Source organism: Festucalex cinctus, chromosome 5 (assembly GCF_051991245.1).
Source record: "Festucalex cinctus isolate MCC-2025b chromosome 5, RoL_Fcin_1.0, whole genome shotgun sequence".
In the NCBI taxonomy this organism is placed as follows: Eukaryota; Metazoa; Chordata; class Actinopteri; order Syngnathiformes; family Syngnathidae; genus Festucalex; species Festucalex cinctus.
This window is the reverse complement of record NC_135415.1, coordinates 750,382-776,647: the sequence shown is the minus strand read 5'-3', so window position 1 is coordinate 776,647 and position 26,266 is coordinate 750,382. Positions and strand designations below refer to the sequence as shown.

Genomic DNA, 26,266 nt, shown 5'->3' with positions numbered 1-26,266 from the left:
TTGACTTCATATTACTTACAGTACTCGCATAATTTAATGTTAAAGATCAACTTTTCCCCATTCAGTTTTAATGGAACTGACACTGAATTTTTTCTAAGTCCCATTTTCCACGCCCACTTCCATACATACAACATACCATCTTGACTGGCTTTCTGATATTTCTCAGTGGCGCAGTTGGGAGAGTGCATGTACAGTAAGCAGGAGGTCGCAGGTTCAAAGCCCACCGTACTGTGCATTGCACATGTGTCTGTGGCAATTGTGGAAACGGACATTAAGTATACCAACTGACTATCATAACAGGAAATGCGTTATCCTGACATGAACCCTAACGTGTCCCAAATCAGCGCTGATGGCTTTCAGCATCAGATGACACTTTAAATTACAAATAGGCCAGTTCGCTGTCACGCTCAGCCAGACAAGTTAGGTCAGTGGATAGCTTAGGTGCCTGCCGCACAGAGAACCTGGGTTCGAATACAGTGTGGGTAAATCTTTAATTAATCATTGTCACTAATAATTATTTCACATCCATTACTTTTGATGTCATTTGTCATTATTAAGTTTTGTTTCTATATTACACATATTCATGGCAAGGAAATAAGTTTATTTGTGTAGTAGGCCGTCAGATCACACACGTTTTCGTTCAGTTTCGCTCCACTACCAGGGGCACTAAATAATCTTTACTTCATAAAATAGATTTATTAGTAGTAAGTAAGAATCCGTGGAGTTCACCCTCTGAAAACCTGCCAATTTTGTATTTTCGGTGGTGAAACCCCGGCATTATTTTGCGATGAGGCGCAGTGATCTCCGGTGTGGGCGTAGTGCCATTAGGTCGGTAGTGGTGTGATTTAGGTCACATGAGCCAATCAGGTAGCTGCTGCTTTCTCCTCACCATAGCAACCGCATATCAAAAATGGCGACCACAACGTCGGAGAGCGAAGAAGAGCGAAAGGAGAAAAAAGTTAAAAAGAAAGTGGTGAAAAAACTTCGTTCCCGTTCAGGTTTGCCCATCGCTTCAGCTGGCCCCGTCCTTCCAGCCATCTGCATCATTTGTAAAAATAAATTTCAAAGTATATTCGTCTGGGATCGGAAGGCACACGGAAGAGGGATCATCTCGCCAAAGCAGAAACATTGTCAGCAGGTATGTGCTACACACACGCGTGCCCATTTCTGTTATTAATGTGACCGATATTTTGTATAGGGCTGAATATAATTTGTTGCTAGGTTAAGTTTTAAGGCTATAGTTTATTAAAAACGCGAGCTGCTGAATGATTTATCGAGTGAATCCAACAGTTGTTACCAAGCTCGAGTTACCTGTGCCCATCAGAGTCATAATAGAGAGTCACAGCTACACGCTCCCTTTTTCCCAAACTCTCTCTCATCAACCTCAACAAACACTTTACTTAAATCTGTGATGTGCATATACTGTAAAGAGGTGATGTGACAATAACACTTATAATGTAATTCTTTTTTGTCTAAAGGCGGGTTGGTTGCTGCAGGCCGCTGAGATGAAGAAAGACTGTTCCATTCTTCTGCATATTCAAGACAAAAGACTGTGTCACAATGGAGGTGCAGTTTTGTTTCAGAGATTACACAAGGTTCTTAAAGTCAACAGAAACAGCAACCAGGGACGAACAAATGTGAGTTGTTACATTGCACTATTTCATTGTCACTTTGCTAAAATTACACATTTCAAAAGTAAAGCATTGGTCAGCAATATGTCACTTGTATTCTGTTTACATTTCGAGACAGCATTAATTAGAAAGCATGACTCTGCACATGTTAAGTGAGTGTAGGTGTGTTTCAGACAACCCTATGCTGAGAGCTACAAACTCTTTTGTGAACAAGTAATCCGTCAAAGGATTATAGTTGACAAAGATGTGATGAGAATGGACAAGCTAAGAGGTTTGTGAACAGTGTTAAGAAACATGGGGATCTTGATGCTTCAGACTACAGGTAACGTATAAATCTTCACACTGAAAAACATTGTCTGAAATCTATGGGAAGAGATTTGTCTAAAATCTCACTGTTTCAGAAAAAAATAGTTTGCTGACAAGCTCAATTTAAGTTAAAAATAAATAAATAAATAAAATTGATTCTCTAAAAATGAAAACCAGTTGGTTGTTAATTATTATATGCAAATGTGTTTTTTTGTCTTCTGTATTTATAATTGTTCTTTGACCAAGAAAGTGTATAGACCTATAGGTATATTTTTATTTCTATCCAAATATACGATTATTCACTAGAATTTTCAGTAGGATATCCGAATACCAAAATATTCGATAGCTGCAGCACTAATAATACTAATTTTGAGTTGTGGCACGCCCACACGAGTTATTTTACCACACACCGATGTCAAAACTAGCTTACTGCACACACTGCACCCCAACGTCAAATTTTTGCTAACGTCATAATAATAATAATAATAATATTATTATTATTATTATTATTATTATTATTAATAACAATAACAATAATAATAATAATATATTATAAATTTTGTTGGATCCAAAAGCAACTTACATAATTATAGTTTCATATGATTGTAATTGTCTTATTTTCAAATGTTTAAATATTTTCTTGATTTGAACAAAATACAATTGTTTTGAATAATCTTTATTACCAAAATAATTGTGATGATTATTTTTTTCCATAATAGAGCAGCCCTAATGTGATGTGAATATGTGTATCTTGTGCTCATCTTTCCCTTTAATTTTCTATTTCAGGCAGTATATACTGAAACGAAGATTGAGGTGTGATTTCCCCCAGCTGGTTTTTCACACCCCTTTCCAGCAACAACTCTGCAATGGTTTTTGTAGAGACATTATCAACAACTGACAAACTTTTAGACGGGGTACCTCACTCATCAGATACATCAACTACTGAGTCTACTGACGTAAGCCAAGAAAGTGACACTAACACATAGCTGGTAAAACATCAGGTTGTAAAATCACAGGGCATACGAGGACACTTTACAGTGCAGGGCTGTAAAATCTATGTAAAATTTGCCATTTTGTTTGTTTCATTATCAAGATGTTAACTCTCCATTTTAACACTTTTCAAGCAAAAATAAAAATGTCTGTATTCCATTTTTCCACAACACAGACCTTTGTTAAATTGGTCTGCCAAAAAAAGAGAGCTGTTCCAATGAAGTTCCAAAGGTTTTATTGTGAATGCACATTTGATTTTTATTTTATTTATTTATTTATTTTTATTAATAGGTTTTGAGTGGGGGGCAGGGGGGGGGGGGTATAAATGACATGCTGTGATGACACAATCTGATACTTTAATAAATATTCTATATGTTATAATAATCTGGGCTCTGAATGCATCTATTTTCATCTAGTCCATTTTGCCTGGTTCCAGGTTTGTGGTGCATGGTAGTATTTTTGGCCAATGTATGCTGCTTCTTGTGTACCTTTCATGACGTAATAGGTTGTGAATTGTTTTCATATATGAAACATAAACATAGCTAAATGTAACATCCGTGTGCTGGTTTCACTTCTAGTTGAAACGTTTTTTTGTTTTTTTGGCACAAATTTAATATATTTAATTATCTAAATTCACATGATTGCACCAAACCACCAATACTTGTTTCTGGTGTTAGGTACATGTATTTATAACATCTGGGAATGATTTTCTGTTGCCAAATTTAATGTAAGACGTTTTACAACCAAAAACAGCAGCACAAGATTTTCGTTTTTTGTTATTGACCTAAATATGCATTTCTGGCTTGTGACAAAATTGGGGCAGGAAAACATTGGGTGAACTTTTAACCCAAAGTTCAGAAGGGTATTATCTATCAAAAAATGCATTGAACAAGTAGTGCCCAGACAGTGGAGTGAAACTCATTTTCTAGGCACTTTTTTGGGGTTCACCCCACGGCCTATAGCACATTTTATACACAAGGCAACTCAAGGTGCTTTACACAAGGAAAGACAACACATTAGCATCAACAAACACAGGAGTTAACATTCAGAGCAAAGAAAAGAAAACAAAAGTAGGTTACATTGACAATGTTAAAACCTTATACAGCAAACTTTAAAAAAAATAGCTTATGGAAGTTTAAAATTATAAAAATAAGGGAAAAAAACACGACATTCAAAATTCTATTTCAATGTCGACAAGTTAACATCTATTTCGTTAAATGTCATTTGACAAACTTTTTTTAGCTTGTACAATTGATCACTAAATACAACACCATTTATTGTCACACCACTTGCATGTCCGTGATAGCTGAGTGGTTAAAGCAACGGATTGGCCCACAGGAGATCAAGGTTCGATCCCTCCTTGGGAAACATTTTAGCACAACTTTGATTTCACATAGTCGTCATTGTATAATCCTTTATAGTTGCGCTTTGTAATAATTTGACACAAAATATATTCACAATAGTGTTTTTGTTTGACTATTTTATGACTGAAAAGGTTTTAAATGAGCAATTCACTAACCCCAAAACGTTGAATACTTTGCATTTCAATCCCAAACACGTGTACATGTTGCTGACAAGTTAGGTCAGAGGTTTGAGCACTTGCTTAACACATTGGAAGATGTGCGTTCAAACCCGCACTTGGAGAACTCTTTAGTACAAATACAATATTGAATACTAATCATTGAGATTATTTCACATCCATTACTTTTCCATTACCATCACATTTATGCTTAGCGATATAAATTTAAACCAACTGAAATTAATCAGGATGGTTAAATGGTAAATGCACGTGCAAAATTGATTACTAAATACAATACTATGTATTGTCATAATCACCTGCATGTCCATGATAGCTGAATGGTTAAAGCAATGGATTGACCCGCGTTTCACATTTCGATCCCTTGTTGGGAAACGTTTTAGCACAACTTTGATTTCACATAGTAGTCATTGTATAATTCTTTATAGTTGCGCTTTGTAATAATTTGACACAAAATATTTTCACAATAGTGTTTTTGTTTGACCATTTATGAGTTTTTAAAGTTTTAAATGAGCAATTCACATTCAAACCCAAAAACGTTGAATACTTTGCATTTCACTTCCGTACATGTTCGTTATTTTTTTTATTTTATTTTTTATTTTTTTTTTACACAAGAGTAGAGAGAAAGCTTTGACAAGCAGCTTGACAGAAAGTGGTGTCTTCAACCAATGGTAGTTATTAGGTTCCATATTTCAAAATCGGCCAGCAGGTGGCAGCAGAGTATGTTGCAGACAATTCTTTTTGCCAGTGTCCATTCAGTGTTCAGCATCAGATGTCACTTTTAAATATGACTACACCATAAGCCATGACTTTTAGCCCGACAAGTTAGGTCAACGATATTACTGATACCTCGACAGTATCGATACCGGATCGATACTGGCACTAAAATATCGATCTAATTAGTTTAGTTTCAGTTTGGCTCAACTTTGTAGTAGATTGCATGAACACATACAGTATTGTACTCAAAAAATATTCTTTTGTTTGTTTGGTTTTACATTTGTTGTTGTTCACTACAATTACATAAAATGTCACAATCATTTAACTACAAGTTACTACTTAATAATTACTAGTAGTAATACTACTACTGTTTTTACAGCGACTACTACTACTACTATTATTACTAATAATTAATAGGTAATTACTTTGTAATTTTCACAGTTTCTTTGTTTCCTTCATTAGCATTCAGCTATTAGCATTCAGCTTAGCATTCAGCTATTAGCATTCAGCTTTCAGCATTCCCACAGAATTTCTCCAGAAATTACTTACTCGTGTTAGCTTAGTATACTAATGCCATTGTTAGCTTAGCATACTAATGCTAAGTTAGCATTCTAATGCTAATGCTAGATGAGAATGATAATGCAACATTAGCATACTATTGCTAATATTAGCTTAGCATGCTAATGCTAGCTTAGTATACTAATGTAAATGTGACCTGATTTCAACAGGGAGTGACTATTACTCCATTGATTAAGTTTGCCACTCCTTACACCATTGCTATGCGATTCTACCCTCCTTACTTCGTTGCTTACTTAATTCTTCTCACTTTACTCCATTGCTTACCGGATTACTTGCTACTTCCTCCATTTCTTACTTGATTTTTTTCCTTGTTTTCTTGTTTCTTGCTAATTTATTTTTACTTTTGTGCTATTTGTCTTCCTTCAACTGCTTCTACATTTCTGGATGAATTCAAACCATTCCAACTTCAGCATGTTAAGCTCATTCCATGTCATTCAGTATCATTCAACGTCATTCAGTATCATTCAACATCATTCAATATCATTCAACATCATTCAATATCATTCAACATCAATCAATATCATTCAACACCATTCAATATCATTCAACATCAATCAACATTATTCCAAATCATTCCACATCATCATTCAGCTCTCCAGCCTTCACACGCCATTCCCCCAGAAATGGCATTTCTAGTTTGTAAATAGTTTTTCAAATAGTTTATTCGGATTGTTACTGTTGAATGTAAATAAACTGTTATTTTGCAATCAAAAAAAACACTTTTTTTTATTTTTTTATTGTTGGGGTAGTGTTTTATAGAAGTTTAGGTGTTTGTAGAATCACTCGTGCAAAAAAAAAAAAGGTGTCAAATTCACGAGAGTGCATGAAATAACATCGTTTCACGAAAAGCTTGATTTCTCCGTATTTTGGAAGAAAATAGAGAATTTGGGTGAAACTAAGCTGTTTTCTATTGTTGATTACTGAAAATCTGAATAAGGTAGAAACTAACTTTTTTTTTTAGATGAAAGATGAGAGTTCAATCTTTCATTTGGTAGTATCCGCATTTCCATTGTCCTAACACAACATTTTCTGTGGAGCTTGAAAATCGGTAAAATTCTGTAAATCAGCTGGCATTATGGGGTGACCTTTTCCGAAAATGGCTGGCAGTCAAAGAGTGAAGAAAAGTAAAACACATCTTCCCCTACATACAAAATTAATAACCGATATGGTCAAGGGTACAGTTACAAACATAACAGTTTTCCATCCATCCATCCATCCATCCATCCATCCATCCATCTATCCATCCATCCATTTACTACCGCTTATTTGGGGTCGGTTCGCGGGGGCAGCAGCTTTCGGAGGGAAGCCCAGGCTTCCCTCTCCCCAGCCACTTCAAGCAGCTCCTCCGGGGGGTTCCCAAGGCGTTCCCAGGCCAGACGAGAAACATAGTCTCTCCAGCGTGTCCTGGGTCCTCCCCGGAGCCTCCTGCCGATGGGACATGCCCTGAACAACTCTCGAGGGATGCGTCCAGGAGACATCCGAACCAGATGCCCGAGCCACCGCAACTGGCTCCTCTCCACGCGGTGGAATAATGGCATGCCCCTGAGTCCCTCCCGGATGACCGAGCTTCTCACCCTATCTCTAAGGCAGAGCCCGGACACCCTGCGGAGGAAACTCATTTCGGCTTGTATCCGGGATCTTGCACTTTTGGTGGACCCGCAGATCATGACCATAGTTGAGGGTAGGAACGTAGTTCAACCGGTAAATTGAGAGCTTTGCCGTTTGGCTCACCTCCTTGCCTAGAAATTCTGTTCATAAAAGTTATTAATGGAATCGGTAACAAAGGGCAGCCTTGGCAGAGTCCAGCACGCACTGGGAAAGAATATGACTTACTGCCGGCAATGAGGTCCAAACTCTGACACCGGTCGTACAGGGACCAAACAACCCGTTTCAGGGGGCTCGGTACCCCGTACTCCCGAAGCACCCCCCACAGGACTCCCCGAGGGACACGGTCAAACGCCTTTCTCCAAATCCACAAAACAATGTAGACTGGTCGGGCAAACTCCCATACATCCTCGAGGACCCTGCCGAGTGTGTAGAGCTGGTCCACTGTTCCACGGCCGGGATGAAAACCACACGGTAACTCCTGAATCTGAGATTCGACTTCCCGATGGACCCTTTTCTCCAGTACCCCTTAATAGACCTTACCAGGGATGCTGTGGAGTGTGACCCCTCTATAGTTGGAGCCATTTCCCAGTTCCCACTTCTTAAAAAAGGGGACCCCCACCCCGGTCTGCCAATCCAGAAGCACTGTCCCCGAAGTCCACGCGATGTTGTAGAGGTGTGTCAACTATACCACATCCAGAGCCTTTAGGAACTCCGGGCGGGTCTCATCCACCCCCGGGGCCCTGCCACTGAGGAGCTTTCCAACCACCTCAGTGACTTCGACCACAGAGATAGGAGAGCCCACCTCAGAGTCCCCAAACCCTGCTTCCTCAAAGGAAGACATGTCGGTGGAATTGAGGTCTTCGAAGTATTCCCCCCCACCGATTCACGACCTCCCAAGTTGAGGTCATAGTAATAGTAATAGTAGTAATAGTAATAGTAGTAGTAGTAGTAGTAGTAGTAGTAATAGTAATAGTAGTTGTGGTAGTAGTAGTAGTAGTAGGAGTAGAAACAGTACTCGTATTACTAGTAATTATTTAGTAGTAACTAAATAGACCTTAACAGGAAGGCTGAGAAGTGTGATCCCTGTGTAGTTGGAACACACCCTTCTTAAAAAAGGGGGACCACCACCCCGGTCTGCCAATCCAGAGGCACTGTCCCTGATGTCCACGCGATGTTGTAGAGGCGTGTCAACCACGACAGCCCACAACATCCAGAGTCTATAGGAACTCCGGGCAGATCTCATCCACCTCCGGGGCCATTCTACCGAGGAGCTTTCCAGCCACCTCTGTGACTTCATCCCCTGAGATAGGAGAGCTCTGAACTGAAAATATTCAACTGAATCTGAGGCCAAATGGACCACCAATATTCAACTGAATCTGAGGCCAAATGTACCCAGATGTCCCTTTGTTTCTTGTTGAGAAGAGGCAAAGTTGAAAATTTGGTTGAGTAACTAGAATGAACCAGTTGTATTCTCGCAGTCAAACTGCAAGAAAATTTTTTTTTATTGTCTGGAAAATTTGATGCTTGTCATTAATTCCTGCTAACTTGTTTGTTGAAAATAAGACATTCTCCTTACTGTTTGTGTGTCCTTTGGATGCCAACATTTGCTATAACATAAAATGTATGTATGTGTGGCTTGTAGAAAATGTAGGACTGAATCTGTATCAAAAAAAAAAAAAGAAAAGCATTTGCAACTTGTCCATTCACACCCATCAGATCCTTAGGATCATCCCCTGAATAAAGGTGCAAATTAGGCAGGCCATATGGACCCAGATGTCCCAGATTGTTCTTGTGGTACATTGAAAACAACAGTGCAACTCCTCCCCTCACCTCCCCCGAACTGGGACTGACAAATTTGCCCTAATCTCCAATGTTTGGAGGTCCTTTGTGGCAAACTGCATTTCATCGTACAATCCAGGCAGGCACATCACCATAGACGAACAGCTTTAGCCAACAAAGTCTCGCAGCCCTTTCACCCAATATACTCCTTCCAAACCAGACAAGTTTGGGATAAAGTTCTGGGCGGCATGTGACCTAAAGACAAAATATGTCTGCAACATGATCCCCTATCTTGGGAAAGACCCCAGCCGTCCCAAGGGGGTGAGAGTGGGGGAAGACATCGTGATGAATCTTATGGAGCCATTCCTGGACAAAGGAAGAACTGTGACAACGGACAATTTCTTTACATCTGAAAAAAATTTACATCTTTTACATCTCAAAGAAATTGTCCGTTGTCACAGTTCTGCCTTTGTCCAGGAATGGGTCCATAAGATTCATCACGACGTCTTCCCCCACTCTCACCCCCTTGAAACGACTGGGGTCTTTCCCAAGATAGGGGATAATGTTGCAGAGATATTTTGTATTTAGGTCACATGCCGCCCAGAAAAGCAGTTTGCCACAAAGGACCTCCAAACATTGGAGATTAGGGCAAATTTGTCAGTCCCAGTTCGGGGGAGGTGAGGGGAGGTTTTCAATGTACCACAAGAACAATCTGGGACATCTGGGTCCATTTGGCCTGCCTAATTTGCACCTTTATTCAGGGGATGATCCTGAGGATCTGATAAGGGTGTGTATGGACACGTTGCAAATGCTTTTTTTTTTCTTTTTTTTTTGATACAGATTCAGTCCTACATATTCTACAAGCCACACATACATACTGTCCGATCTCGCTTACCTGGCCAACTCTCCGTTACAAAGGGTTAAGGTCCCCCTTTATCTCAAACCCTAGTAACACGGGATTTACAGAGGTGACGGGGACGCTTCAAGCTGGCGTCGAAAAGGATTCGTTTAGGTTCTCACCGCCCTAGATTTAGAATGTCAGCCCCAGCTTCCATTAGATTAACACTCTTAAAGAGTAACCTTTGATGATTTAAGGATATAAATCTAATCACACTCTTTTTACAGCGGGTCCCTTTCCATGATCGTTTGCACTTAGAAAGACCTAAATAAGTTTAGCTGTCCTTATCAGGACCGCGAGGGCTTGTTTTATTTTGTTTAGGTAAGCCGAAGTAACCTTACAGGATTTTTGGAACACAGCCAAAATGTATTTGGAACTATTATCTACTCGATAAGCGATCTTTAAGGTATCTCTAAGTATGACTCAAATAGTAAGAGAAAAGTGTTAAAGCAGGAAAGTGAAAGTAGGATTTAAGAAATCAACGATTACTGTGACAACACACATAAACACTCTAAACCACATCTTGTCTTTCTTGATTTATTATTCGATTAATGTTCAAACCAATAGCAAAGCAAAATTGTTCAATAAGGAATATATTTTGATTAATGACAAGAGGTAATGATTCACACCATAATTTCAAACCAAACAAAATCACATGTACTCACAATTTGTTGCTCCTCACTCCAAATCATCAATTGAAGAAATACAAAAAAGTAAAAAGAAGGGCAAAAGGTTTGAAAGAGAATTATTCCTTTGCTGGGTGGACACGACAGGTAGCTATTCTGTGATGAACCACCTGGATCAAATTATCTTTAAGCTAAACTAATAGCTCAAAGAAGATAATTGAGGAAGTTGACCATTTACTCTCCCAGCTGTTTAATTTTAATAAAACTGATCAAAATAGGGGATAACTATAATCTTCTAACAGCCAATCAAAACAATTTGTCAACCACAAATTACTCTTATATTGATTGTTAGAAATTCTTCCTCATTCAGCATTTGGGGATAAAACGGGGCACAGAGCCAAATTCACTCCTCGACGGAGGGTGCTTTGCTCTTCTGTTTTTTGCGCAACCAGTTTCATTTTGTCTCTGCTAATTTATAACCTCGGATGCCGAATCATAGCATGACTAAGCAAGGGTGAACGTGTCCCAGCCAGTCTGTACTGGTTTTGACAGACTGCTGAGTTATAAGACATTTAGTGCTTACAAACGTTTTCAGTTCCTAAAATGGCCTGTTTTTTTGGGGACCTTCACGGAACCTGCTCTCCCCAGACTTCCCCTTTTAACTTGTGACCTTGCCAGTTTGGTTTACTCTGCAAAACACATTTATAGACAATGTCTAGTTTTTATGCTGACAAAACATTTATGTTTTAAAAATAAACTATACTTCCTATTTGTGAATAAAATCCCTTCAAAGCTTTACACAACTTATTGCCCATAAAACACCAATACTGATTAATATGAATACAAAACTCAAACCAAACTCAAAATAAAAACACATTTCATGTCAAAACCACATTTCTTGTCATCTCATTGTGACAGGCCTAACCTTCTTTCCCTACTCCATGTTAAGTATGTGTGTTATGACAAATGAGTGTGTGCCGTGTGTGTGTGTACTGTGTTACCGAATAATGGATGTATTTGTTATGTTCTATGCTGGCTTCTGGTTCATAAGTTTATTAACCAATTATGGGGCATGTTTAAACATTAATGAAGTTGACACTATACCAAAGATATTTCATACCAGCGTTGTGTGACATATCAGTGCTGTGTGACATACCAGTGCTGTGTGACATACCGATTATCTCATATAATATTGTAACGCAGCGTTCATTTGTTAATACACATTACAAGATTTTATCATTCATGTTAGTGACATCACCTTAATTCATTAATATTTTGTTTTTGGTGGCATCTGCTCAGCCCTCAGCCCGTGTTATCTGTCAATACATTTTATATTATAGCAAATGTTTGCATACAAAGGACACACAAACAGTAAGGAGAATGTCTTATTTTCAACAAACAAGTTAGCAGGAATTAATGACAAGCATCAAATTTTCCAGACAATAAAATTATATATTTCTTGCAGTTTGACTGCGAGAATACAACTGGTTCATTCTAGTTACTCAACCAAATTTTCAACTTTGCCTCTTCTCAACAAGAAACAAAGGGACAACTGGGTCCATTTGGCCTCAGATTCAGTTGAATATTGGTGGTCCATTTGGCCTCAGATTCAGTTGAATATTTTCAGTTGAATAATGGTGGTCCATTTGACCTCAGATTCAGTTGAATATTGGTGTGTGGGACAAATGGGGCACATTCCAGCATAATGGCTGTGTAGTGGCTGCATTTACATTTGATAGGTGGCTAACTGATCGGACAACAACTTGTTCAAAATTGCAGGGACAAATGGCCTCATCTGGTACTCAAAGGGGGAAGGGTCAACCACACCCTCCTTGGTCTGCATTCGCAAATGATAGGTGGATGCTAATACGTGAACGATTAAATTAATACAAATGTGCAGGGCCAAATGGCCCCAGTCCGGTACATGAAAGGGGGGGGGAACATAATGGGATATTAAGTGTTCACTTGCATCTTCCCCCGCCATCGAGCCAACACACCACGAGGTGGTGATCGGTTGACAGCTCTGCCCCTCTCTTCACCTGAGTGTCCAAAACATGCGGCCGCAAATCCGATGACATGACTACAAAGTCGATCATTGAACTGCGGCCTAGGGTGTCTTGGTGCCAGGTGCACATATCGACACCCTTAAGTTTGAACATGGTGTTCGTTTTTGACAATCCATGACAAGCACAGAAGTCCAATAACAGAACACCACTCGGGTTCTGATCGGGGGGCTGTTCCTCCCAATCACACCCCTCCAAGTCTCACTGTCATTGCCTACGTTAGCGTTACAGTCCCTCAGCAGAATGAAGGAGTCCCCAGGGGAATTGCTCTCCAGCACACCCTCCAAGGACTCCAAAAAGGGTGGGTACTCTGCATTGCTGTTTGGTACATATGCACAAGCAACAGGCAGGACCCATACCCTTACGCGAAGGCGGAGGCAGGATACCCTCTTGATTACCGGGGTGAAGGCCAACATACAGGTGCCAAGCCGGGGGGCCTCTCACCATGGGCAACTCCAGAGTGGAAAAGAGTCCAGCCCCTCTCGAGAGGATTGGTCGAACCCAAGGCGTGTTTGGAGGAGAGTATGTAGTCAGAATTTCTCAGCTTCACACACCAGCTCAGGCTCCTTCCCCGCCAGAGAGGTGACATTCCATGTCCCAAGAGATAGCTTCTGTCGCCAGGGATCGGACCGCCAAGGTCTCCGCTCTTGGCTGCTTCCCAGCCCACTATGCACCCGACCCCTTTGGCCCCTCCCACTGGTGGCGAGCCCATGGTAAGGGCGACTTGCGTTCGGGCTGTGCCAGGCTGGCCCCCAATGGTGCAGCCACCAGGACCTCTCCAATGAGCCCCACTTCCAGGCCTGGCTCCAGAGGGGGGCGCCAGTGGAAAACACAACTCCATTTATTGTGTTCATCATAAGGAGTCTTTGAGCCGTGTATTGTCTGGCCCCTCACCTTGGACCTGTTTGCCATGGGTGACCCTGCCACATTAAGCCCCAGACAGCATAGTTCCAAGGATCATTAGGACACACAAACTCCTCCACCACTGCAAGATGTTGGCTCACAGAGACATAACAGTTTTGCAAAATATAATTTCAATATCATAATTAATTGCTACATGTCATTGTCATGTGTTTTTTGAAATAATTGCGCTTTTATACATTTCTTAAACATACAAATGGACGGGGATGTTTTGATTTTACAGTCAAGATTGTTGCACAGACTGACCCACTGGATTGAAATACATGTTTCTTTCTGTTTTGGTCTATTCTTTGGTTTAATTATCGTTTAGTTATTTGGTTTATCCATCCATCCATCCATCCATCCATCTTCTTCCGCTTATCCGGGGTCGGGTCGCGGGGGCAGCAGCTTCAGGAGGGAAACCCAGACTTCCCTCTCCCCGGCCACTTCAACCAGCTCCTCCGGCGGGATCCCAAGGCGTTCCCAGGCCAGCCGAGAGACATAGTCTCTCCAGCGTGTCCTGGGTCGTCCCCGGGGCCTCCCACCGGTGCGACATGCCCGGAACACCTACCCAGGGAAGCGTCCAGGAGGCATCCGAACCAGATGCCCGAGCCACCTCAGCTGGCTCCTCTCAATGCGGAGGAGCAGCGGCTCAACTCTGAGTCCCTCCCGGATGACCGAGCTTCTCACCCTATCTCTAAGGGAGAGCCCGGACACCCTGCGGAGGAAACTCATTTCGGCCGCTTGTATCCGGGATCTCGTTCTTTCGGTCACGACCCACAGCTCGTGACCATAGGTGAGGGTCGGAACGTAGGTCGACCGGTAAATCGAGAGCTTTGCCTTTTGGCTCAGCTCTTTTTCACCACGACGGACCGATACAGCGTCCGCATCACTGCAGACGCTGCACCGATCCGCCTGTCGATCTCCCGCTCCATCCTACCCTCACTCGTGAACAAGACCCCAAGATACTTGAACTCCTCCACTTGGGGCAGGATCTCGTCCCCGACCTGAAGACGACACTCCACCCTTTTCCGACTGAGGACCATGGTCTCGGATTTGGAGGTGCTGATCCTCATCCCAGCCGCTTCACACTCGGCTGCGAACCGCTCCAGTGAGAGCTGGAGGCCCCGGCTTGATGAAGCCAACAGCACCACATCATCTGCAAAGAGCAGAGATGCAATGCTGAGGCCACCAAACCGGAACCCCTCCACGCCTCGGCTGCGCCTAGAAATTCTGTCCATAAAAGTTATTAACAGAATCGGTGACAAAGGGCAACCTTGGCGGAGTCCAACCCTCACCGGAAACGAATCCGACTTACTGGCGGCAATGCGGACCAAACTCTGGCAACGGTCGTACAGGGACCGAACAGCCCGTATCAAGGGGCCCGGCACCCCGTACTACCGAAGCACCCCCCACAGAACTCCCCGAGGGACACGGGCGAACGCCTTCTCCAAATCCACAAAACACATGTGGACTGGTTGAGCGAACTCCCACGCACCCTCGAGGATCCTGCGGAGGGTGTAGAGCTGGTCCACTGTTCCACGGCCAGGACGAAAACCACACTGCTCCTCCTGAATCCGAGATTCGACCTCCCGACGGACCCTCCTCTCCAGCACCCCTGAATAGACCTTACCAGGGAGGCTGAGAAGTGTGATCCCTCTGTAGTTGGAACACACCCTCCGCTCCCCCTTTTTAAAAATGGGGACCACCACCCCGGTCTGCCAATCCAGAGGCACTGTCCCCGATGTCCACGCGATGTTGTAGAGGCGTGTCAACCACGACAGCCCCACAACATCCAGTCTTTAGGAACTCCGGGCGGATCTCATCCACCCCCGGGGCCCTGCCACCGAGGAGCTTTCCAACCACCTCAGTGACTTCGACCCCAGAGATAGGAGAGCCCACCACAGAGTCCCCAGACTCTGCTTCCTCAAAGGAAGACCTGTTGGTGGAATTGAGGAGGTTTTCGAAGTATTCCCCCCACCGCTTCACGACGTCCCGAGTCGAGGTCAGCAGCACCCCATCGCCACTATACACAGTGTTAATGGTGCACTGCTTTCCTCTCCTGAGACACCGGATGGTGGACCAGAATTTCCTCGAAGCCGTCCGGAAGTCGTTTTCCATGGCCTCACCGAACTCCTCCCATGTCCGAGTTTTTGCCTCAGCAACCGCCAAAGCCGCGTTCCGCTTGGCCATCCGGTACCTGTCAGCTGCCTCCGGAGTCCGACAGGCCAAAAAGGCCCGATAGGACTCTTTCTTCAGCTTGACGGCATCCCTTACCGCTGGTGTCCACCAGCGGGTTCGAGGATTGCCGCCGCGACAGGCACCGACCACCTTACGGCCACAGCTCCGATCGGCCGCCTCAACAATGGAGGCGCGGAACATGGCCCATTCGGACTCAATGTCCCCCGCCTCCCCCGAGACAAGGGAGAAGCTCTGCCGGAGGTGGGCATTGAAACTCTTTCTGACAGGGGATTCCACCAGACGTTCCCAGCAAACCCTCACAATACGTTTGGGTCTGCCAGATCGGACCGGCATCTTCCCCCACTATCGAAGCCAACACACCACCAGGTGGTGATCAGTTGACAGCTCCGCCCCTCTCTTCACCCGAGTGTCCAAAACATGCGGCCGCAAATCCGATGACACGACTACAAAGTCGATCATCGAACTGCGGCCTAGGGTGTCCTGGTGCCAAGTGCACATATGGACACCCTTATGCTTGAACATGGTGTTCGTTATGGACAAACCGTGACGAGCACAGAAGTCCAATAACATCACACCGCTCGGGTTCCGATCAGGGGGGGCCGTTCCTCCCAATCACGCCCCTCCAGGTCTCACTGTCATTCCCCACGTGAGCGTTGAAGTCCCCCAGCAGGACGAGTGAGTCCCCAGAGGGAGCGCTCTCCAGCACACCCTCCAAGGACTCCAAAAAGGGTGGGTACTCTGAGCTGCTGTTTTGTGCATATGCACAAACAACAGTCAGGACCTGTCCCCCCACCCGAAGGCGGAGGGAGGCTACCCTCTCGTCCACCGGGGTAAACCCCAACGTACAGGCGCCGAGCCGGGGGGCAATAAGTATGCCCACACCTGCTCTGCGCCTCACACCGTGTGCAACTCCAGAGTGGAAGAGAGTCCAATCCCTCTCAAGAGGACTGGTACCAGAGCCCAAGCTGTGTGTGGAGGCGAGTCCGACTTTGTCTAGTCGGAACTTCTCGGCCTCACACACCAGCTCGGGCTCCTTCCCTGCCAGAGAGGTGACATTCCATGTCCCAAGAGCCAGCTTCTATAGCCGGGGGTCGGTCCGCCAAGGTCTCCTCCCTTGGCTGCCACCCAGCCTGCACTGCACCCGACCCCTTTGGCCCCTCCCACCGGTGGTGAGCCCGTGGGAAGGGGGACCCACGTTGCCTCTTCGGGCTGTGCCCGGCCGGGCCCCATGGGTACAGGCGCTCGCCAGCGAGCCCCGCCTCCAGGCCTGGCTCCAGAGGGGGGCCCCGGTGACCCACGTCCGGGCGAGGGAAACATGTATCCAAAGTTTATGTTCGTCATAAGGAGTCTTCTGAGCCGTGCTTAGTCTGGCCCCTCACCTAGGACCTGTTTGCCATGGGTGACCCTGCCAGGGGCATAAAGCCCCAGACAACAATAGCTCCTAGGATCATTGGGACACGCAAACCCCTCCACCACGTTAAGGTGCCGGCTCACGGAGGGGTTATTTGGTTTAAAAAAATAAAAATCCTCTCAGTTCAGAGTCACTTTCTCTTCTTTGAAATTTGTTTTGCAAGTTATTTGGTAAAATTTGGTGATGGGCTATGTGAAACATGTATAAACATTTTGAGGCGGTTATATTCCCCCAATGGGCAATTATGCCATGAACTTCCGGCGAAAGTGACATGTACCAATAGCGGGAGCTCTACACTAACCTTTCCACTACTAGCACTGGTGCGAGTAACATTTTTAATTGCTCACACAGCACCATTTTTTGTTTGAGGTGCAGCATGACCTTAGGCATATGCAACTCGATATATCTGCAAAATATTTTATTGGAACACGAGGTTTGCCTGCAACAGTAGTGGCTATCAAAACAAGTCAACAATTTCGTATAACTTAACTCATGTGAACATTATTTTGTTTAGCTCAGTAAAAGTCAGTACTTTTTTTTTTTCTTCACCTGCTCCTCGGCCAATGTTCCCCTGCTCTCTTCATCTGTATCGATTAATTTGGCACCTTCCGCTGGCCCTCCTTTACCACTATCATTCTCCTCCTCATTCTCATTTTGTTTTAAAAAATAATCAGCAATAGACCGCTTCATTTTTTAAAAATTCGCTGCCGCTTTTCCATGAGCCCCGCACGGCACGCTACCACACCCGCCTCCATTGCTTTTCTGTTAGTCGTCTAGCGATGGGAAGGGGGCGGGATCATTTGTACTCTCCAAGCCAAGCTTGCATTCCCCAATGCGTGCGGATCTGTCATAACATTTCACGAGTGGCAAGTCACGCCAAAATATAACCATATTTACAATTTCATATGGACCACCATGGATGAAATATTGAGATTCACAACCGGCTCGCGAGTCGTGAAGCTATTTGTGAATGGAGAGCGCTCCCGCTGGAGCTCTCATTCAAGTGAATGGGAACACACAACCAGCGAGCGTTGTGCACTCTGGATTTTTAAAAAAAAATTTTTTAACCACAAACATTACAAACCCATCTACAAGTACATTTTTAAATTGTAAATATAGTTCAGCGTAGTTGTAAAAGATTATTATATTGATTGTATGTACCGTATGTTTATGACTTTGGTGAAGACCGGCGGGCGCCTTTGCTTCTCTCACACAAACAAGGAAATGGGCGTGTGCCACGGCGTTGCTCTCTACACTGCTGTCGGTCAATCAGATGACAGGTGACGACACGGCCCCCCTTGTCTCTCGACGACCGGCGCTGCAGAACCACTGCCGAAAGGGTTCTCAACAGCGGTTACAACAGAACCGCTCGGCCCATGGAGACATCCGGAGATGGAAAAAAATGGCGCCTCCGTGTGAAACCGGTCCGGTGGAAAAGCGCCATATTATACATGTTTGTATTAGAGGTGTCAGTCGATTAAGATTTTTAATCGTAATTAATCGCATGACTTCAATAATTAACTGACGATTAATCGCACATTAATCACAAATTTTATATTTCAATTTATATCTACAGGGTTCCCGCGGGGTCTAAAAAAAAAAAAAAAAGTCTTAAAAAGTCTAAAATTCAGAAAGTTAAATTTTAGGCCTAAAATGTCTTAAAAAACAGCCATATTTTCATCCTAGGTCTAAAATTTAATTTACCCAAGTCTAAAATTCTTAAATCCGCTCCTTACATTCCGAGAAGTGTCTGCTCTGTAGAAAGAAAGAAAAAAAAAATTGTGCGTGTTGCGTTGTTTCTATTATTTGTGTGCTCAAAGTGAAGGAGACATTTGAGGGGGTGCGCTTGCATTGGGGTTCAATGTAGTTCAGGCGGGCGGGAGCGAAGTTACGTGTGGCGGTGCAAATGAGATGTTTGGTGAGATGTGACGCACGCGGTTTGTTTTGCCGCGAGATACGACAACAGGATGGAAAGGAATTTGTGGTTGCTGCCTGCGGACATCCGGAGCTCAACATGTTAAGCTAACATTACGGGGACAAAAACAAACAAACGGGCAGGGTGGTGAACGACGAACTTGGCAGACCTGGCTGGTATGTATTCACGTTTTTGTTTTTGTTACATTTGTTGAACTGTGTACCAAAACAACAGACGACATCACTATTGATATAAGCACAGTGGTGGCCAGTTAATTGCGATGCTGAAACATTTTTTTCTGAGAGGACTTTTGCCATAATGTAAGTAGAAGCAAAGCAAAGCCCCTATCTCCGGTGTGCGAATGTCAATGAAGCGGCCGCGTCCAGGGGTGTGAACACTGTACAACTCCGGCAATGAAACGCTAGCGAATAAAGTTAATCAAAACTTGTTTTTTCATTTCCTTTATTTAACCAGGCAAGAAACTCATTGAAAGTAACAATCGCAAATCCAAGAGTGATCTGATCACAGGCTTACAAAGCCCCTTAGCTATTTGTGTGAATGTGACATTGTTAATTAGGTGGCTCGGTACTCTGTGCACTACCGGGAAACATACATTGCAAGTTTACGTTCCTGACTTTCCGCCAAGATATTGCAGTTAGCTTGTCTGAACGGGGAGTGGGGACAATTATTTTTAACGAGTCAGAACGGAAAGTGTGGACAGTCAATTTGTAAGAAAATGGGTAAATGCCAGTCCAACAAGAACTGACTTGAAATTTCCGACTTTTCCAGCTGGTTGGATGAGGTAGCCGGTGCAAGGCACTCGGCTCGTTGCAAAGTTTGCAAAAAGGATATAAAGTTGGGGACTTTGGGCGCGAATATGGTTGTATAGGCAAGGCAAGGCAAGTTTATTTGTATAGCACATTTCATACACAAGGCAACTCAATGTGCTTTACGTAAGGAAAGGCAACACAGTAAGCATCAACAAACAGTTAACATTGAGAGGAAGAAGAGTAAATAAAAATAGGGTACTAAATTTACTAGAAAGAACATACAATGACAATATTAAAACATTATTCAGCAAACTTTAAAACATTTAGCAGAAGGAACTTTAAAATAATAAAAATAACTAGAGCTGCGAGCAGCTATAAAGGGCCCTCGCAGCCCGAGCCACGTTGGGGTACTTGCACGTTGCGGTACTTGCACGTTGGGGTACTCGCACATTGGGGTACTGGCACATTTGGAGCAAAATTTCTTTTAACATGGCATGATAAACCTTTAAATGTGGATTTTTTTTTTTGCCAGGTGTGATGTGTGTGTCAAGCTCAATGGGTTTTGGTGATTGTTAATATCTGCAAAAATCAGTGTCCTTTTTTTATTTTTAGGGAATGAGTTGACCTGATTGGTATTTTTTGCAAAAGTATATATACCCATCATCGCTCGTACTCATTGCACGATGTTGCTTTAATTGTCCATAGAGGCTATCAAAAATAAATAAAACAAAATAAAAAAGTACATATGTTTGGATTGGTCTGATACCAGTGAACATCTTGAGTAGTGGAAAGTAAAAGAATATTCATAAATGACTTAGTTATAACACTTAGAATGAGTTAAAATACCTTTTTTTTTATGGCTCAAGGACTAGGTTGCGCTGTATTTATAACTGAATTTTGTCATAGAGATACCTTCACGCCTTGACTATAAATATACATGTCAAGTTTGGGATTTTTTGAAGCATGTACCGGGGAGTTATTAAGCATATCCTTCATTCACGATACTGCTTTTAACGTCCATAGGGGCTATCAAGAGACTTTTTTTGTAGGTCTTGGGCTCCCTCATACACCTAAAAATTTCCAAAGATCTTGCTTAAACGTACAACCGGGGCTGCTTCGTTAAAAATTTCTAGGGGGCGATATTGAGTCATTTTTGTAAAAATAGCACAATCCACGATAAAAATATTGCTCATTTTGCCAGGCCAGATGTGTGCGCCAAGTTTCATGAGTTTCTGTGCATGTTTCGGCCCTCAAAATTGGCGGTTTTCTTGGCGAACAGCGCTTAGCCACGCCCACAGCGATTCGTGAAAAGTCACAAACTTCGTGTTGTGACATCATGAAGGCCGAAACCCTCATCTGAGCAAATATGAGGTAGATCCAGTTAACGTGGTTGGAGAAAAACATTGAAGAAAAATCGTAAGAAAAAAAAATTGCCAATAGGTGGCGCTATCAGTACGCTGAAATATAAGTTCGTAGATGTCTTAAGGGCTGGACTCTCATCAAATGTGAAATTTTGAGAAGATTGGACCATCTGGGTCAAGTTAAAGCAGCTTTTATTCTCACGAAAAATTATCAGACTTTGCGGCACGCCCTTTGGCGAAAATTTACAATATTCGGTGTGGGCCATGATCAACATGTTAAGGTGTTTCTGACCAATTTTCAACTGGGTCCCTTCAACGAGCTCGGTACAGTAGCTAAAAACATAAATTATGACATTTATTGTCACCACTAGGTGGCGCCATATGTATAACTGAATTTTATTAAATAGATGTTTTCAGGCCGTGACTATTAATTTGCATGAGAAGTTTGAGATTTTTTGGAGCTTGTACATGGGAGTTATTAAGCATTTTGTCTTTTTGGACAAATAAAATTTTAAAGGCAATATTTGATGCCCCGCCCCTGTCATATAGTATTCCGAAAAGTCAAGATATTTTGCCCAGTTGTTGTCTCAGGTCTTGAGATGATACATGCCAAGTTTGAAATCAATCAGATTAAAACTGTTTGCAAAGGGTTGAAAAGTATGACCACAGTGAATGTGCAAAAATGGGCCAAAATTGGACATTCAAAAATTCATAACTCAGTTCCTGTACATTTTTGCTACATGGTCCCAATTGACTTTTTGTGCGTCCCGGGGTGCTACAAGTGCCTGCTAAATTTCGTAGCTCTAGCTCAAACGTGCCGGGATTGGTTTTTATTTTTTTTATGCTAGGGGGCACTATAGAGTCTCGTTGTTATGACAACATCAGAATATCACATTTTTCGCCGGGCCCGAAGAGTGTGCAAATTTTGGTGAGTTTTCTTAAATGTTTAGGTCCTCAAAAATGCGGAGAATAAAGAATAACTAGAGCTGCAAGCAGCTATAAAGGGCCCTCGCAGCCCGGGTCACGTTGGAGTACTTGCACGTTGGGGTACTGGCACATTGGAAGCAGAATTTCTTTGAAAATGGCATGATAAACCATTACGTGGATTTTATTTATTTTTTTGCCAGGTGTGATGAGTGTGTCAAGCTCAATGGTTTTTGGTGATTGTTAAGATATGTAAAAATCAGCGTCTTTTTTTATTTTTCGGCAATGAGTTGCCCTGATTGGTATTTTTTGCAAAAGTACATATACACATCATCGTTCGTACTCGTTGCACAATGTAGCTTTTATTGTCCATAGAGGCGATAAAAAAAAATAAAAAATGAAACTAAATAAAAAAGTACATACGTTTGGATCGGTCTGATGCCAGTGAACATATTGAGTAATGGAAAGTAAAAGAATATTCATAAATGACTTAGTTATCACACTTACAATGAGTGTACAATTTTTGTAAAAATACCGTAAGTGAGGCTTTTTTTTTTTTTTGCCTCAAGGACTAGGTGGCGCTGTATTTATAACAGAATTTTGTCATAGAGATACCTTCAGGCCTTGACTATAAATATACATTTCAAGCATGGGATTTTTTGGAGCATGTACCTGCGAGTTATTAAGCATATCCTTCATTCATGATATTCCTTTTAATGTCCATAGAGGCTATCAAAAATCAATAAAACTAAATAACAAAAATACGTATGTTTGGTTAGGTCTGATGCCAGTGAACATTTTGAGTGGTGGAAATTAAAAGAATATTCATAAATGACTTAGTTATCACACTGAGAATGAGTTTACAATTTTTGTAAAAATACCGTAAGTGGGGTATTTTTTTTTCATGCCTCAAGGGCTAGGTGGCGCTGCATATATAACTGAATGTTGTCATAGAGATAGCTTCAGGCCTTGACTATAAACATACATGTCAAGTTTGGGATTTTTTGGAGCATGTACCGGGAAGTTATTAAGCATATCCTTTTTCAGTGTGAAACACAAAGTTTGATGCCCCGCCTTCATCATATAGTATTTCGAAAAGTCAAGATTTTTCCCCCTGTCGATGGCTCAGGTCTTGACATGGTCCAGGTCAAGTCTTAACTCAGTCGGATGAAACGTGTAGGAGAAGTGGGCAAAAGTCTGCCCCCTGTAAATGTGCAAAAATTGTCAAAAATGGGACATTCAAAAATTCGTAGCTCACTTCCTGTTCATTTTAGCATATGGGTACAAGAGACTTTTTTGTAGGTCTTGGGCTCCCTCATACACTTAAAAATATTCGTCGTTCTTGCTTAAACGTACAACCGGGGCTGCTTCGTTAAAAATTTCTAGGGGGCGCTATTGAGTCATTTTTGTAAAAATAGCACAATCAACAATAAAATATTGTTCATTTTACCAGGCCAGATGTGTGTGCCAAGTTTCATGAGTTTCTGTGACATCATGAAGGCCGAAACCCTCTTCTGAGCAAATATGAGTTAGGTCCAGTTAACGTGCCTGGAGAAAAACATTGAAGAAAAATCGTAAGAAAAAAAATTGCCAGTAGGTGGCGCGATCAGTAAGATGAAATATAAGTTCGTAGATGTCTTAAGGGCCGGACTCTCATCAAATGTGTTAAATTTTGAGAAGATAGGATTATCTGGGTCAAGTTAAAGCAGCTTTTATTCTCACGAAAAATTATCAGACTTTGCGGCACCATAGCGGCCACGCCCTTTGGCGAAAACTTACAATATTCGGTGTGGGGCATGATCAACATCTTAAGGCTTTTCTGACCAATTTTCAACTGGATCCCTTCAACGAGCTAGGCACAGTAGCTAAAAACGTAAAGTGACATTTATTGTCACCACTAGGTGGCGCTATATGTATAACTGAATTTTATCATATAGATGTTTTCAGGCCGTGACTATTAAGTTCCATGAGAAGTTTGAGATTTTTTGGAAAGGATTTTAGTTTTTCTGGACAAATGAAATTTTAAAGGCAATATTTGATGCCCCGCCCCCGTCATATAGTATTTCAAAAAGGCAAGATGTTTTGCCCAGTTGTTCTCTCATGTCTTGAGATGATAAATGCCAAGTTTGAAGTCAATTGGATGAAAAATGTTTGCAGAGGGGGAAAAAGCATGACCACAGTGAATGTGCCAAAATAGGCCAAAATTGGACATTAAAAAATTCATAGCTCATTTCCTGTACATTTTAGCTACATGGTCCCAATAGACTTTTTTTTGTGCATCTCGGGGTGCTACACGTGCCTGCCAATTTTCGTTGCTCCAGCTCAAACGTGCCGGGCTTGGCTTTTATTTTTCTACGCTAGGGGGCGCTATAGAGTCGCGTTGTTATGACGACTTCATAATATCACATTTTTCGCCGGACCTGAGGAGTGTGCAAAGTTCGGTGAGTTTTCGTGAATGTTTAGGTACCCAAAATCGGGATCGTTTGCGGAGAATAAAGAAGAAGAAGAAGAAGAAGAAGAAGAATAACTAGAGCTGCGAGCAGCTATAAAGGGCCCTCGCAGCCCGGGCCACGTTGGGGTACTTGCACGTTGGGGAACTTGCACATTGGGGTACTGGCCCATTGGAAGCAGAATTTCTTTGAAAATGGCATGATAAACATGTGGACTTTTTTTTTTTTTTTTGCCAGGTGTGATGAGTGTGTCAAGCTCAATGGGTTTTGGTGATTGTTAAGATCTGCAAAAATCAGCGTCTTTTTTTTATTTTTAGGCAATGAGTTGCTCTGATTGGTATTTTTCGTAAAAGTATATATACACACATCATCGCTCGTACTCATTGCACAATGTTGCTTTTATTGTCCATAGAGGCGATAAAAAAAATAAATAAAACTAAATAAAAAATACGTATGTTTGGATCGGTCTGATACCAGTGAACATATTGAGTGGTGGAAAGTAAAAGAATATTCATAAATGACTTAGTTATCACACTTACAATGAGTTTACAATTTTTGCAAAAATACCGTAAGTGAGGCATTTTTTTTTATGCCTCAAGGACTAGGTGGCGCTGTATTTATAACTGAATTTTGTCATAGAGATACCTTCAGGCCTTGACTCTAAATATACATTTCAAATATGGGATTTTTTGGAGCATGTACCTGGGAGTTATTAAGCATAGCCTTCATTCACGATATTGCTTTTAATGTCCATAGAGGCTATCAAAAATACATAAAACTAAGTAACAAAAATATGTATGTTTGGTTAGGTCTGATGCCAGTGAATATTTTGAGTGGTGGAAGGTAAAAGAATATTCCTAAATGACTTAGTTATCACACTTAGAATGAGTTTACATTTTTTTGTACAAAATACCGTAAGTGGGGTATTTTTTTTTCATGCCTCAAGGGCTAGGTGGCGCTGCATATATAACTGAATGTTGTCATAGAGATACCTTCAGGCCTTGACGATAAACATACATGTCAAGTTTGGGATTTTTTGGAGCATGTATCGGGGAGTTATTAAGCATATCCTTTTTCAGTGCGAAACACAAATTTTGATGCCCCGCCCTCATCATATAGTATTTCCAAAAGTCAAGATTTTTCCGTCTGTTGTTGGCTCAGGTCTTGGCATGGTCCAGGTCAAGTCATAAGTCAGTCGGATAAAACGTGTAGGAGAAGTGGGCAAAAGTATGCCCTCTGAAAATGTGCAAAAATCGTCAAAAATGGGACATTCAAAAATTCGTAGCTCACTTCCTGTTCATTTTAGCATATGGGTCCAAGAGACTTTTTTTGTAGGTCTTTGGCTCCCTCATACACGTAAAAATTTTCGTAGATCTTGCTTAAACGTACAATCGGGGCTGCTTCGTTAAAAATTTCTAGGGGGCGCTATTGAGTCATTTTTGTAAAAATAGCACAATCAACAATAAAATATTGTTCATTTTACCAGGCCAGATGTGTGTGCCAAGTTTCATGAGTTTCTGCGCATGTTTAGACCCTAAAACTGGCGTTGTTTTCTTGGCGAACAGTGCTTAGCCACGCCCACAGCGATTCGCGAAAACT

General features: G+C 42.3%; 2 protein-coding genes across 6 annotated transcripts in view; both read left to right on the top strand.

Annotated features, from left to right (window-relative positions):
* fxn (frataxin) overlaps positions 1-26,266 on the top strand; it is a 192,967-nt gene that overhangs the window by 94,778 nt on the left and 71,923 nt on the right. The window lies entirely within an intron of this gene.
* LOC144018738 (uncharacterized) lies at positions 337-3,183 on the top strand. 5 transcript variants are annotated; one of them, XR_013283503.1, is made up of 4 exons: positions 337-1,138; positions 1,479-1,637; positions 1,805-1,902; positions 2,724-3,183. XR_013283503.1 is itself a non-coding variant. In XM_077521239.1 (3 exons), the coding sequence occupies exons 1-3, from the start codon at positions 911-913 to the stop codon at positions 2,754-2,756; spliced, it is 420 nt and encodes a 139-aa protein (XP_077377365.1). In that variant the 5' UTR covers positions 581-910; the 3' UTR covers positions 2,757-3,183. The 5 variants fall into 5 exon arrangements, 1 of the variants encoding a protein (XP_077377365.1); XR_013283502.1 differs by having other exon boundaries at positions 1,479-1,902; XR_013283501.1 differs by having other exon boundaries at positions 338-1,138; positions 1,479-1,953.